Source organism: Ruditapes philippinarum, unplaced genomic scaffold, assembly GCF_026571515.1.
Source record: "Ruditapes philippinarum isolate M1 unplaced genomic scaffold, ASM2657151v2 ctg18495_1_1_1_1, whole genome shotgun sequence".
In the NCBI taxonomy this organism is placed as follows: Eukaryota; Metazoa; Mollusca; class Bivalvia; order Venerida; family Veneridae; genus Ruditapes; species Ruditapes philippinarum.
The window spans coordinates 1-16,381 of record NW_026861027.1 but is presented as its reverse complement, the minus strand read 5'-3'; the positions used below and the strand labels follow the sequence as shown (position 1 = coordinate 16,381).

At 32.3% G+C, this 16,381-nt stretch overlaps 2 protein-coding genes across 2 annotated transcripts; one reads left to right on the top strand and one right to left on the bottom strand.

Annotated features, from left to right (window-relative positions):
* Positions 1–15: 15 nt before the first annotated feature.
* On the bottom strand, positions 16–7,771 carry LOC132714290 (RNA-binding protein RO60-like; the record flags this gene model as incomplete). Its single annotated transcript, XM_060697120.1, is given in 9 exon segments — positions 16–66; positions 541–617; positions 1,475–1,640; positions 2,160–2,343; positions 2,819–3,146; positions 3,546–3,729; positions 4,120–4,361; positions 5,771–5,913; positions 7,612–7,771. Coding segments are annotated over 9 exon segments (1,450 nt in total), but the record flags the coding sequence as incomplete, so codon positions are not given.
* Positions 7,772–7,983: 212 nt separating this feature from the next.
* Positions 7,984–12,017, top strand: LOC132714291 (uncharacterized). Its single transcript, XM_060697121.1, has 3 exons — positions 7,984–8,214; positions 10,954–11,082; positions 11,614–12,017. Exons 1-3 carry the CDS (start codon positions 8,127–8,129, stop codon positions 12,015–12,017), a joined length of 621 nt encoding a protein of 206 aa, XP_060553104.1. The 5' UTR covers positions 7,984–8,126.
* The last annotated feature ends 4,364 nt before the right edge of the window (positions 12,018–16,381 follow it).

The following is a 16,381-nucleotide window of genomic DNA, read 5'->3' as shown; positions in this document are numbered from 1 at the left end:
TTTTTCTGCACTCTGCAAGACGGTCAGTCCGATCAACCGGTATTTCTACTAGCTTGTGACTAAACCCTGCAACAGAAATACCTCACTTTAGTATCATATCAAAAGCATGATGGGTAAAGAAATAGAATCTATTATAAACAAAATTTTAGAACAGAAACACTTTGGATCAGAATTGCATCAAAAAAAATATGTGCAGAAATTGCTACAGAAATATATTGTTTCATTATCTTGAAAACCAGATGCATAAAAATGATGGTGAAAATTTAACAAAAATATGATAGTAAAAAAAGTATCAATAAAATAATGGGTAAAAAAGAATGAAGGGTTAAAATCTATTATAGAATTAACCATGCAACAGAAATGATTTAATTCAGTATCATGTGTAACAGTAGTAAGATAATCTATTTTATACTACGACAGATTAATTGCATCAGTCTTAGAAGAAAATTCTATATTGGCATGATTATTTTAATTGGACCTGGCAATGCTTAAAATTACACAAGAAAAAATTTTCTGATATAAAAATATTAAAAAAAATACCTTTGATGATGCACTGTTCCTCTGTTCTTAACGTTACCATCATCATGGCTGCAGCTGCTGTCGCACAATGTATGTTTCTATAAATAGCCATCAATAACATTTTATTTAATTAGTTACACTCAAGTCCTTCCTTTTCATTAATTTGGTTTTTCACACAATGAAAAAGGTTAAAGTCATATACGACCGATATCACAAGTCATTTCCAGTATCAGGTATAAAATAAAACTGTGTCTTATACACGTGCCTACATAAAAATTCTCTTTGACAACCTGTGTCATATAGGCAGGGCCTTCTTGTAAGTAAGTATGGACAGTATATTGGATACATTTTTGGCATTAATTCTGTTGGGACAAAGACTGCAGATTACTCTCTGTGCACTATTTCAACGCGACTCAACAGAGCTATGGTTACAGATTACATATTAATTGTATCTTTGTGTAATTAATTACAGAGTAATTGACTCATTTACCTTCAATTACAGGGTAAATGTATCTGTGTGTAATTAATTATATAGTAATTGACTCAAATATCTTCCATTACAAAGTAATTGTATCTGTGTAGTATCTATTCAGTAAATAATTACATAGTAATTGACTCATATATCTTCCATTACAGAGTATTTGTATCTGTGTGTAATTTAATTACATAGTAATTGATTTAGATATATTCCATTACAAAGTAATTGTATCTATGTGTAATAAATTACAAAGTGATTGACTCAATATCTTCAATTTCTAAGTAATTGTATCTATATGTAATTAATTACAGAGTAAATTACTAATATATCTTCAGTTACAGAGTAATTATATTCGTGTCTTATCAATTCAATTCAATTCAAATATCTTTATTCACCCAGGTATCAATAAAACACATAAGTTATATGTATATGTAATCAACATGTGATGTAGATGGTATATGTTAAAGCTAAACTTACGTGCTTCCAAGCACTGGTTGTGACATGGACCCACTGACGTCCACGGCCAGATAGTACTTCTTCCTGGTAGGCTCGACAGCATCAAAAGCCTGGTAAAATGCCTGGTCAAGGGCTTCAATAATTTTTTGGTTTGGTGTCCATGAGAGCCCTCCTTTGTCACCATGACCTTGAATATTTAAAAGGAAGATATTTAGAAACAGAAACAGAACAAAGGGAAGAAATACTTTAGAGCTGGACCGATCGCTAAAAGGAAATTAATTGTTCAGGTTTAAGTGAACTTTCATCATAATTTTTATTCTAAAATACAATAAAGTGCATTTCAAATTTATTATTCACTTCTTTTAAAGCTGCATGCCTACAGATGAAGAAAAACAAGAAAATCAAACTTAAAAAAAAATTTACTAAGATTTTAATAAAAAGTATCAAGATTCAAGTAATACATTACATGTTTTGTATGATGAATGACTGACTTTGCAGTATTATTCACCATATTTCTACTGTGTGACTATAAGGGGTACTTTTGCATATTTTTACCACTTTTTGGTAATTTATGTGACTTCTTAGTGCTTTTGCAATGTGTATATTACTTTCTCTGTTCTCTTTACAAAGTTTTACTTTTAAATACTGTTGCTGGTCGCAAACGCATTATGTTGGTTTTGTCATGACATGGCTCAATTATTCTCACCTGTTTTGTATGTGACCAAGGCCAGAAGGATTTTAAAGGGGTGGAGAACATTCCTCCTCTTTTCTTTGCCAGCCGTCTGACCTTCCTCGGGTACATTGTCGACTTCCATCACTTCTTCACTTAGATCGTCCGTTTCCATCGGAGTTTCGGACAATGTGTTGATCGATCTGATCTTATCTAAAACCTAAAATACAGACAAATGTGATTACTTAAAGGGTTTTTGTTAAAAAAAGTACTTTCCCACCTTCATTTCTTAAAGGACTTGTCTGACTTTTAATCTGGATAAGAACATTTTTTACTTTATTTTTTTTTAATTAAAATCCGAGTACTCCCTGAACAACGAAATAATACAGGTACTTTATTGCCATAATTACTTCACTGCCCAATCTAATTAAAGTTCTGTAATAAATGCATCTTCAGTAAATGTTTCTTTAATCATTATTGATGTTTTGAGAGCAAAATAATAATTTAAGAGCACATAATTATATGAACATCTTATTTTCATAACAAGCGATACAATTCAACATTAAATGTAAATCTCTAAAATACTTACACCAACAATAAAAGAGTCAGTTTATGAAATCTTATCATTATAAAATGCCATAATTCAACATTAAATGCAAGTCTCTTAAATATTTAGGCAAACAATATATACTTACCATCTGTTCGTCCTCGCTGTTTTCTGCAAACAGTCCATTCTTAGTCATCCTCCCGAGGTTACGAATGGTGGCCTCGATCGGCATGTGCGGTAACAGTGCGATCCATACTTCTTTACTCTTGAGAAGCTCGGAGTTACACTGCTCCCATGTAAGTTTATGCTCCTTGATAAGGTAACAAAGTTCCTTCTCATCGGTGACATTTGTAGCCCTGTCAAACACTTCTATCAGGCGTACTAATTTGTGCAATTTCTCGGATGTTCCTCGGTCCATCTCCAGTTGATCATTCAGATACATTTCTTTCGCCTTATCCAGACCTTTTGTGATGTACCTAGATGAGCAAAATGTAAAATCACTGCAATAAGGGCCTATATCTTGACATGTTGATGTAAATACGTAGGTTCACAAATTTGTACAAAAATACTCTAGGTTTTTTTTAATGATTCAAGTGTTTTCAGTTAATTCCATTTCTCTTATTACTTGTATTACAGCTTTGTTCCGATAATATGAACACATCTGCTAATTTTTTGACATGCTTTAGCAATTTAAAATGTTCCTATCTGAATTGGTTACATACCGATGTATATTCTAAGACTGTGTCACTAAAAATGATGTAGCAAAGATACCTGGCAATTTTTTGGCCAGATTGGGTGGCATTTTCAATGAATTTTTATTCAATATTAACATTTCCTTGAAATTTAATATGTTTGTCTGAAATCTTGAGATATACCTGAGAATAAATCCCACAGCTTTGTCACTTGTACTTGTGTGAGCCAAACGCACCACATCTTTATGAGACCAGCTTTCACGGTTCTTGAACTTTGTGACAAGTCTTGCAAGTTTTTCAGGGTCTTTTTCAAAGCTTGTGTACCATTTGCTGACAGCCCGCTTGTGCGCTCGGCCCCATCCAGTGCCTATAATTCAATGTCATACAAAATTTTGTTGGTTTTTTTAATATTTCAAGAAAATTTAAACAGTCAATGAAATATATTCAGGTTTTTACTCAAGTTATTACACTTAAATTTATTCTCGATATTCTTTTGATAAATAGATGGCATATTATCAGCAGTTTTCTAACAAAAGAAACCAGGCGTAAAGTGATAATGGCATATTACATTTAAAAGTTGGTCAACCTAAAATCTTAGGCACCCAAGTTCCACATACTTTTCATATGCCTGCAGCATTGTTATTTTACATGAAAAGTCCCTTATTGGATTTGAATCAACAAAGTGATTGCAAGTAAAACAACTGTAAAAACTCTATCACAGAGGCTCCAATGTTTTTGTAACTAAAGAATGGCCTACCAGATTCTTCTGCCTCCCCTTTGCTCTCTTGTTCGCAGTACTTAATAAACATAAAGAGATGAGTTGGAATTCTGCATATCTCAGACAGAAGGGCGTACGCAGCTTTCTTTGTGTCCTTGTCGTTACATCTGGCACAAATTGCGTATGCAAGCAATAAAGCGTTCTGCTTCACATTGCGTCTGTTGACACTGATTTCTTTGATTTGCTGGACGACCTGCACTCCCTGCCCCGCACCAATTAATCTGCACAAAAAAAAATTGAAACTTTGTATGAACCTTAACCAATGACCAATAACCCATTACAAAAAGAAATTTGAAACTTCATATGAACCTTAACCAATGACCAATAATCTATTACAAAAAAAAAAAATTGAAACTTCGTATTGAACCTTAACCAATGGACCAATAACCCATTACAAAAAATTGAAACTTCATATGAACCTTAACAATGACCAATAATCTAGTACAAAAAAAAAATTGAAACTTCATATGAACCTTAACCAATGACCAATAATCTAGTACAAAAAAAAATTTGAAACTTCATATGAACCTTAACCATTGACCAATAACCCATTACAAAAAGAAATTTAAACTTCATATGAACCTTAACCAATGACCAATAACCCATTAAACAAGAGCTGTCGGTAGGACAGCAACGCTCGACTATTCTTAGTGCTTGATAGTAAAAAAAATGCTTGATACAATTACCTCCTGCTGTTTACAGGTTGGGGTAATGATGGTGAACAAGTGTGCAAAGTTTCAAAGCCATATGTCAATGGACTTTGAAAATATTTGAACTATTACAAAAACTTTAACGTAAATTCTAAGTCGAAAAAGGGGCATAATTCTGTCAAAATGCTTGATACAGTTACCTCCTCCTGTTTACAGATTGGGGTCATGATGGTGAACAAGTGTGCAAAGTTTCAAAGCTATATGTCAATGGACTTTGAAAATATTTGAACTATTACAAAAACTTTAACGTAAATTCTAAGTCAAAAAAGGGGCATAATTCTGTCAAAATGCTTGATACAGTTACCTCCTCCTGTTTACAGGTTGGGGTCATGATGGTGAACAAGTGTGCAAAGTTTCAAAGCCATATGTCAATGGACTTTGAAAATATTTGAACTATTACAAAAACTTTAACGTAAATTCTAAGTCGAAAAAGGGGCATAATTCTGTCAAAATGCTTGATACAGTTACCTCCTCCTATTTACAGGTTGGGGTCATGATGGTGAACAAGTGTGCAAAGTTTCAAAGCCATATGTCAATGGACTTTGAAAATATTTGAACTATTACAAAAACTTTAACGTAAATTCTAAGTCGAAAAAGGGGCATAATTCTGTCAAAATGCTTGATACAGTTACCTCCTCCTGTTTACAGGTTGGGGTCATGATGGTGAACAAGTGTGCAAAGTTTCAAAGCCATATGTCAATGGACTTTGAAAATATTTGAACTATTACAAAAACTTTAACATAAGTGGTTACGCCGACGCGGACACCAACGCCGACGCCGACGCTCGGGTGACTACAATAGCTCTACTTATTCTTATCGAATAGTCGAGCTAAAAATGAAACTTCATATGAACCTTAACCAATGACCAATTACCTATTACAAAAAAAATGAAACTTTGTATGATATAACATCATAATTACCTATCAATACAGGTGACATTCTCCCTCTGTAATTCCTTTTCCTTCACATAGAAACTTCCACCTTCTGATCCCATTATGATGAATCTTAATAGCCTCTTTGAGTCATTCAGCTTAAAGACATACCCACCCATGTTGTTCTGCACCTGGCATTTACAAACATATACAACTAAGTATGATTCAGTATTATATTAGATATAAAGATTTTTGACAGGTTACATATATGGCCTTTAGTAATATATATACAGTTGTTTGGAAATATAATCCAAGCCAGTGAGGGTTATATTGAAAAAAAAAACATGGACATATACATGTACAGTAACCTGTCACCAAATTATGATACAGCAAACTTAAGTTTCCAGAGAAAAAAAGTGAGATTTCTTCATAAATTGACAGCTGCTGAGCCATGTATATAAAGCTATATAAGCGGCTAAAGCCCCGTGATTTTTCCAATGAAAAGCAACCTTACATACATGCAGTATTATTATTGTTAGTATAAACTGAATTGGTTATTTCAATAGTAAGACTTAAATTAAAGTGGAGTAGTTTGGTTTCCCGCCAGTCTGAGATCTGATATTTGGCCTTTAGATTATAACCAGTCATGAAATTTCAACTCAGATGGCTTAAAATCTCATTATGCTCCAGATATGCTTTTATTTCCATTTCTCAAAAGCTTTCATTTCTTCTGTTGCTTTTTGGCCATTAGTACAATTATAGTGATTTAGTATTTTGTATGGAAGTCAAAATACATAATTGTTTACATTTTACTTCTTTCGAGATAAATTATTTCACCATCAGCATTTAAACTTGCTGTAAGTAACAAGCATCTATTAACATGCTTTAAAACTATTATTTAAAAGTTATGAAATTCATGTTTGCCCTTTCTAAAGAATAAAAAATTATTTTATTTGATTCTGAGGCTTAACCATTTTTCCTTTCAAAGAGGTCAAACCGCTTACCCTTAAAAACCTAATCCACACCCTGATCTTCAATATCAGATAAAGCTAAATTTTTTGTTTGTTTGTTTTTTTTAATAAAGATTTTTTATTTGGTTATTATAAATGGTTATTCACAATTTGTTGTCATATTGTGCTTCTCTTTTAATGTTCTTAGGGAAACAATTTATTTTAATTCATTTTAAAGTTAGAAGCTCAATGTACAAAAGCAAACCCTCGACCCACGTCAGAAGTGTTTGTGTTTAAAGGGGGCTCTTAAAAATTGTTCAAAAACTATTATCAATTACAGTACTGTACTGTACTGTATAGGTGGGACAAAAAAATGTGTCCAAGATTATATAGTAAACATAACAGACAGTACATACAATACATGATGGAATTAAATCTACAAATAGCTAAAATACTGTAAAAATGTTTTTCCTTTTATAGATATTTGATGTAAATACATGTACATGCATCAGATTTACATAATACTCTAAGTCTTACTAGCTCAGGTGTGTTCAGGTGGGTCCAGACTCCAGGGACCCCACTCATAGCTCATGACTCCTGACTGAAATTATGTACATGACTAGCCCAACAAATTGTGCGCTTTAGGGCTTTTTTGATATAGACGATGGTCGCCCTGTCGTAAAGACAGACATCTATGAAATTTCAGATTATCAAATCGGTCTGTCTTGAGACTAGTACATGACAGTCCTCCAATTATCTAACAGCTGGAAAGTCATAACATAAAAGTCTCCGTTTCAACTTTATATTTATATACAAAAAAGATATACAGCTCTATAATAAAGTAAAAGAAAGAAAATGAAATTTATGTATTAATACTAGATATACTGTCTATCAAAATGTTTGAAATGGAAAAATAAATGTAGTAAATTAATATCTTACCATCGCATTTTTCCCCGACTTTGAAATATACAACGGGGTTGACTGTGGAATCGTGTCTCCAGTTGGTTGAGCCATTTTATTTCTGTAACGGACCTTCTGTTTCACAGATAGTCTAAGAAATGAAATAGTTAGGTGTTCACTTAGTTTCAAAAGCAAAATATCTATTTTAGGTAACATTTGGGAATAACCAGTTCTATAGTTAGCAACTGCGCATGTTTAATTTCAGCTATAAATAGAACTGGAATTTCCGCAATGAAAATTGTAAACAAGCTAAATATACACCAGGGTTGACCGCAAAACTGCAGTAAATATTATATCACAAAACTATATTTTAACATGTTATCGAAGTCTCTGCCGTATACGATGACTTGAAACAGTTAAATTGCGATTAACCCTCGATTTATGTTGTATAGGCTACTGGTCATGCCACTATATATATGTGTGTAAATGAAGTTTACCAGTTTTATAGTTACAAACTTCAAAGAATGTCGTAAGTCTGCACGTAGGCCTATATAATGGTTCCCTTATTGTTTAAAATGTATTTTGCTATTTTGTGTCACCTTTATTTCGTAGCAATATTAGGAAGAAGGATTGACAAAGACGGTGAGCAGATATTTTTTTACGAAGTTTTTCCTTTTTTCTCCTTTTTTTACCTTTTTTTACGCCAGATTCCTTTATATTTTGGACAGCAATTAGATCTTATAAATAAATATATATATATATAATCAAGGTAGGGTTCTACTACAGAAAACACCTGTGACAAAAAAAAAATACTGGGTAATTTTGTCCCAGAAAACACTTTCGGTCACCCGCCCATGGCAAGCCTCGTTACCGCCCAATGGGCGGGTCACCTCGGGACAGATCCGCAAAATATGACAGATATTATTAATCAACTACACAGAGTTAAGATATATTATAGAGCTACACCTTCTAGAGGTGAACCGTTGATTTTTTTTACTGATATGATATTCATATTTAAGAGGATTTAATGGAAAAATTTTAAGCATTTTTATCCCGTCTTCAGGAAAATGTAGAGCTATTTAAGATTTCAACCGCAGGTCGATAATTTCAATTAAGGGCTTTGCTCGAAGTCCTATTTATTCTTTGAGATCGGGCTGGATTACAAATGTATATATGACCACAGGTGTTCGGCGAGTTGGTTGGTCACTACCCCCGGCCCCCCTCACCAACTCTGCAACCCTCTTACCCCTCAAAACCATGTTAACTGCAGTATTTTTCATTTGAAACATGTTTTAATATTTAGACTAATATATGCTTTTGTTTCAATTACCTTCATTTTCCCCCAAAAAAAATACATATAAATTTAGTATATATATTTATCTTTTTTTTTTATTTATTCATTTTTTTTTTTTTTTTTTTTTTTTTTTTAATTTTTTTTTTTTTGTGGGAAATGAAGGTAATTGAATTAAATTAAAGCATATACCCACAGGCACGAGTATCGGACCTGGGAAGAAAAAATATGACCTGATTGATAATAAAACCTGTGTTCAAAAAGTCAATCAAAGCACAGAAGGCGCTGAATTTGTTTGGGTCTCAGAATGTACGAAAGGTGCAGGTTGTGAGATTATATGTATAGTGCCACCAATGCTTTCCAGCGTTTTAATTGTAGTAAATTGGCTATAAGACTTATTGCAACACTGATATGCAATCCAATGTTTATTTGACTTAAATAATTTGAAAAAAAAAATGGTTTGCCTTTACTGGATTTGAACTCCTGACCTCTCGCTTCATAGGCGAGCCAGAAAACCCTTCAGCCACGGTGAATTTATATGTGAACGGCCTGAAGAAAACCATATTATTCTAAATTAGGGCTTGTAACGACTTTAACTGTTGTTCAACACAGATGTAAATAATCCTGGAGCTTACTTTAAGCATGTATATTTAAAAAGAATCAAAGGGATGCAAGTTCTGTGGTGTTTTCTGATCTTTGCAATCTTAATCGTTCTGTACGTATATCTGTATGCATTTTCCTGTATAAGTTTATTTTTATGTATTATAATTCATTTTGCAAGGCACCAGAGTTTGATACATACGGAATTCTGCATAACTAGAGATGCATCAAAAAATCATTTATGTTCATTTTTTACGACAGTCACACTTTATCCTTGCATATCATGGCTACTTCCTTAACAAAGACACTTAAAAAAGAATTAAAAAAAAAAAGTTTCCTCGACTTGGATTTGAACTCCAGACCTCTCACTCCTGAAGCGAGTGCGTTACCCCTGCACCACGGAGAAGTTATACATATAGGATCTGCATAACATCAACTTATTCTAGATTTAGAACTTCCATTGCATTTCGGGTTTGTTATCCTTATTAATTTCGAGGTATTTTGTTCAGGATAAACCTGTTGTTTAAAACTGAAGTAAATAATTTAGCGAAAATCTTCTCGCCCAAACAGTCCGACATGTAGAAATATATATTCCACTACTCGGTTTGTGTAGTATTCGGTAATCGAAAGCGCTAAAAATAGTATTTTCATTGATAAAATCATATTCATCCGCGTAATTTGTGATTGTACATTTATTGACAATTCTATTAGCCAACGCTATTTTTAAACTTTGAATGCGTTGTTATTTGTTGGATACTTGTAACAAAATAAAAATATTTCATTCTTTTAAATCGCTAGTTTTTAGCTGTTTTGAGAACTACTTGTTGTTAGGTTTGTTGTGAACTTCTGTGTCAGAGGTTGAATGTCCGCTTTGTATTTACTTAATTTCGATCAGAAAATACAATAAAACAATATTAGAATTCTTCGACCATTCTGGAATTATTTTGCTTGAAAATTAATTCGCCTGTCTTTGACCATCTTTACGCAGTGATCTCCCCTGAATTTTTCGGTGTTAGTGTACATATAAAGGGAAGTAACCGCTTCAAAGAAGTGGACTACTTTCGGCGTTTGCAATTAACAACATTAGACTCTGAAATTTCGCTACCATTATTTGTTTGGTCTGACGACCCAAACAAATAAAAACCAAAATATATTTGTAAAATAGTTTACTTATATAGTATGTTTTTAAAGGGGGTCATACTTTACAATATTTTTGTTTTTGTTTTTGACTTTTTTAAGATGAACACAGGTTTAATTATCAATCAGGTCATATTTTTCTTCCCAATTCCGATATTTGTGCCTGTGCATATACCAAATATTAAAACGTGTTTCAAATGAAAAATACTGCAGTTTACATGATGGTTTTGAGAGGTAGGAGGGTTGTAGAGTGGGTGGGGAGGGGGTCGGTGGTCGTGACCAATCAACGCGCCGAACACCTATGTATATGACTGGTGCTATTTTAATTATATAACTTTAGCGTTTTCTTACAGGAAAAACACAAACTTATATTGAAGGACTCGATTATTTCTACAACTCAGCAACAGGGAAGAACGAATCGTGTTCCGATAGATGCGACATTCCATCGTTTTACGAGTATACCTGTGGTCAAGAGTGTAAATGTATGTTACCTTTTCCTTATTGAACAAACTGTCTTGAAAATAACTTAAATGAAATATGTAATAAATATATTTCTCCAGAATATGAAAAGCACAACTTCATATACTTTCTGTTTCGATTACCCGTCACAGCGGTTATTCCCCCTGATAAATACATACAAAATAATAATGAAGGGGAGGTGACTGCTTGGAGATGTTACTCAAACCCCTCGCAGCGGTTACTTTCCCTGATCAGTGATCTAACTTTTGATGACCTCAGTTTTGTGTTTTTTCTTTTTTGTACAGATAATTTACAACTTTACTGGTTGTGAGAACCAAACCATACTTGGACTTTTCCCGACTTTTTTTGAACATTGCAACATTATATAAACTCCTTTGCCATGGCACAATACAAGTACATGCTTAAACTTTTCCTTTCTTTTTAAAAATTTTTGTTGTTGTTTTTTTGTTGTTGTTTTTTGTTGTTTTGTCAGGGTTTAGAGCTAGTTAAACATTGAATTAAATTAAAACATTATACCATTAATATATTTTAAGTATACACTCCAAAACAAAGAGTTACAATCCAGCCTACCAAAAGCGTCCAGGAATATCTTCAAGACATTCAGGACATCGATCAGGAACCAAACTTAATCTACCTAGGTATAGCTGTAGGCTTCGTTATAGTGGCATGCCTGCTACTGTACTGCTTTAGGAACAAAATTCGGCAATTGATCTCTTGGTTGAAGGAACGACTCTGTGAAAAATTAACACTCGCTCATACTGAGACCGGAGGCGCTTCAACTAACCCGCCATTCACGGCAAATAACTATCAACCCTCAGCCACTGGACAGATGGGATATCAACAAGTGCAGCAAAGTGACTGTGATACTGCAAGGCCAGTTACTCAGGATTCTGCTATTGATATAGAAGTTGACCAAGGAGCCGGGCACAGATCATAGGTTGTGACCTGTGGACTTTGCATTAAATACATCCACAGGCACACTGTTGTGTATATATACTGTAAAACAACAATTATATTTATAGAATGTGTTAAACTGCTAATACTACTGAAAACTTAGCTTTTACAAAGTTGTGAATTTGTTATCATCAGTGTAAAAGCAGGATAATTTTGTGTTTTACCGTCCATTTTGTGAATTGATTTCACATGTGATAGCTGGTCATAGTCATCTGAATCTTCACTTTTTGTCCTCATAAATTGTTTTATATTGAATTCTGTGATATGTGTTCTTGTTATTTCATTATGTTAGTGAAAATAAATAATGATAAATTAAACATAACCTTTAAATTTTGTTGTTTTTCTCTTCCTTTTAATTTAGGGGACTAGGGAAGGGGAGTTTTAAGTATTTAATAATTCACCACTTTAGTACAGTAATGGGTTAACTACTTTTAAGTTTAATAGGAGTTAACGTTTTACTGCAATAAGGTGAGATTACAATGTACATACACTATACACTGTATATGATAAAAGGATATATGATTTTCTCAGCTAGAGGTTTTATATACAAAACATGCAGCAGGAGTAGTGGGTCATGACCCCTAACCCCTCTCTTAGATTTGGCTATTAAGTTCTTTTTTCTTTTGTCTGTCTTTGGGGGGTTGGGGGGAAATTGTAAAAATTTACTGATGACACCCTGGAAAACTACTAAAATGCCAAACTCTCTCTTGAAATGCATTACCCCTTGTCAAAATTTTGTGACCTACATCCACAGCCCCCTCCGCCCCCTGTCCCCCAATTAAAACCAGTGTAAAACTTACACCCCTTCCCAACAGCCCCTTGTAAAATTACACCCAACCCTGGTAAAAACCTGTTAAAGATACACACACTACTGGTAAAAGCATCATGAATTGTCAGACTGGCAATATATATCAATATTTGTTGAACAAAGAAAATGGAAAACACATTTCTAGACATTTATCTCCATAAATCTTCAAAAATAACCTGGTATCTTAAACACAATCTAGGAACAAATTCAACAAACAATTATTATCACGATTTGAAGTTTATTTTATACATACCACTCATATTTTTGACATGGTTTTGAACTTAGAATAAAATCAAGTAATTACAAGTTATAATAAACAAATAAAAGTCTTGAATTATATATATAAAACATGTCAACAGGAATACCAAGAAAAAACCCAGTATTTTTTCATACAAAGCTATGACTGATCTAATAACAAGGTCCCCAGAAACTGATATTGTGAAATTTCAGGAGGGCAATCCCTTTTTTGACTGTTATCAAATGGCAAAAAGATCGAAAACATGTAATATTTCTTCAGCTTGTTTACTTTTTTAGGCCCAATTTATGGGAACGCTAAATTCGTAATGTTCTAAAAACATAAAGACGCCCACTTAAACACATTAATTTGACTTATATCTGCAAGTCACCAAACTTTCTTTTTTTCCAGAATAATAACAACAAACTTGGTGTGATGTCACATCATATCATCAATTTACAAAACATCTATTTTTAGGAATACACTCTAGAAATCTATTTTTAGAAGAAAAAACATTGAGTGACCTGTCATTGTTAACAAAAAGTTACTTCTAAGCCAATCAGGGAAAGGAAAGGCATTTCAAAGCTATTTATAAATTATATAATAAATTGAAATATATCAGAGTAATAAGTTAATATTTCAAAGTTTAAGGTAAAACATTTCTGGGTTTTGTAACTTAAAATAATTTAAAGAAAGATATTTGCATTTGAAAAACAAACTTGACACTCTAAAACCCTAACACTACCTTAAACTTTTTGTTATGGACTCTCCCAGCTTGAAAAATGGGACTATTCATTGTTTCTTCAAGGGGTTTTGTAATGAAAAAGGGTGATATAAGATAAAGAAATTAATAAGTATTCAACAAGAAATAAAGCAAATTTCAAGTGGTCCGGGCCTTATTCACCTTAATATCTTTGATATATATATATAGGCCAAAAATTTTATTTGCTGTATAAAAAGTAACGAAAAATTTGTTCAACAATTACCATATGTTCAACAATTTCAATATGCTATACCTTAATCAGTGACACTAAAATACATTGTACATGCTTTTTTTTCAAATAAAGGGAAGTAACTCTTAAGAGTCAAACTTGATTCTGTAAAGAGAGATCATTATTCAGTTCTAATCTTTCAAATCTTCCAAAGGGAATTAATCCAGTTTTTTGCAGACTTCCCTTTCTAATATAAGTGGCCTTCTAATTTCCAGAATTATATTTTAAACTTAACAACATAAATTACCACAAACACCAATGCACTAAACAAATATAACAAAGTTGAAATGCATTTTAACTATATGTATATATAAATTCTTTAAAAAATACATATAAATTCTTCAAAAATGTTAATTTGACTGATGTATGTAAATTTCTGATTCATTCTTTTGCAGACTAAATTGTTGCTTACCATAACTAAAAACAGGAGAACAAAATATTTCAGAATTCTGGTCATTTAAAAGTACTGTCCTCTTTATTTCATAAGATACAAAATCATAAGTCTTCTTTTACTATGTACTACAGCAATTTTTGAACTTTTTATTTCAATAAATGATTTCAGCAGATATCCATGGATATTTCCATGGATATCTGCTGTAAGCTAAAACTTAATTCTTATAATAGCTGATTTTAACAATTTATTTAATGTATATGATGTCTAATTCATAATCTAACAAACAGTCGATTCTGACAGTGTATTAAACATACCATTTTGATAAAAAAAATTAGCTGTACATCATTAGTAAGACAAACTCACACATTCACATGCCATAATAAAGAATAAAATTTGTCATCAGAAAAAGAAATCATAATATTGCACAATGTATTTTCTATATATGATATACAAACAAATGCTACTATATCAATCTACATTTTTTTTTAAATGATGTGCTCATAAAACAAACAAATGCCCTCAATACACAAATGTTTATTGAATTTTGATAAATTTGAACTTAAAAGGTCAAGGTGATTCAGAGTTCACGGTCATCCCCATTAGAAATAAATCTTTCAATCTGGACAAAATTTTTCAACAATTGGGACAATTTTAAAGTATGTATTGCCTAAATAAAGAACACCTTGTTCACTTAACAATACATGTATTAAACGTTTAAATACATTTTCAAAATTTTCTTGAAAAATTAGCATGAATCTGGAGACGTGCTGCTTTAAATGGAAAACAACCACTATTTTTGAAAATCTTTTACCAACCTTGTAAGAGGTTTAAAACTTTATACTGCAAACTTTTATCACAAAATTTTACACAAATTAAAACTACATATACTACAAGCAAGAAAACTTACAGGGTAATATACTATTAAACCTAAGTTAAAGAACCACCTCTGAATTAAGACCACCCTGTAAACAAAGCCCACTCTTCGACAATCCTTCATTTAATTGAAAAGAACAACATAACCTCTAAATAAAGACCACTTGTCTTAAAAGACCATATTCAGTCTCTTCCTTGAAAGGCCTTAGTTCACAGGTTTTGTTGTTTACAGTAATAGTTCAGTGATGACTCACAAAGTCTCACAGCTAACAAGTTTGACCACTTCTATGAGCTTTGTGCTTTTCTATATATATCACAAATCAACTATAATGATATATTCTAAAAATAAATATATACAATAATAAATAGATGCATCTGTAACAAATAACACTACAGAGCAAATTTTAACACTAAAACAAAAGGGTATAATAACATATATATTAAGTAAATTTGACATCATAAATACATCATATAAAATATATTTATCAACCTTTTGTTTAACAACACAAATTGTGGTAACATATCTTTAGCAGTTTTTTGTTGTTTTTTTTTTTACTGTTTCAAAATTTCAAAACCAATAAGAATCATATTACAGAAGACAATTGAAATCTTCCATAAAACATAAATTTTGTACTAATAAAAATAAATTACTCAGTTAAATATTGAAATCCATTTCATTTTGGTTGGGTTTAACTCACTACAGTGTTGGGGCAGTAACTCTAGACACTTAATCACAAAGTAGAAAATTACACTTTTTTCAGCGATTCTTAATTTTCATTCAAAATCCTAAATAAATTAGTGTGAGAAGATGAAATAACCCCCTGAAAAGCATTATGACGGATGAAAAGGGGAAATTTAAACAGTTATTAACATTCAAATGCCTTGTCCAGTATATACCGGAATACAGCATTTAGTGTGGAGCTCCAACACTTTTTTTAGTCGCTCTCATTTTTGATGGGGTTTTATGTAACACAAACATTACTAAGATCATAGCTATTACTAGTAGCAATTTCCAGCATTGCAATAGTGGAGAATATGAGATGAT

What these genes read in the sequence shown, in the direction of transcription:
- LOC132714291 (XM_060697121.1), top strand. Translation starts at nt 8,127, where the DNA reads ATGGTTCCCTTATTGTTTAAAATGTATTTTGCTATTTTGTGTCACCTT. An exon ending in AAGAAGGATTGACAAAGACG is followed by an intron (nt 8,215 to 10,953) that starts GTGAGCAGATAT and finishes GTTTTCTTACAG; the next exon opens with GAAAAACACAAACTTATATT. An exon ending in CTGTGGTCAAGAGTGTAAAT is followed by an intron (nt 11,083 to 11,613) that starts GTATGTTACCTT and finishes ATATATTTTAAG; the next exon opens with TATACACTCCAAAACAAAGA.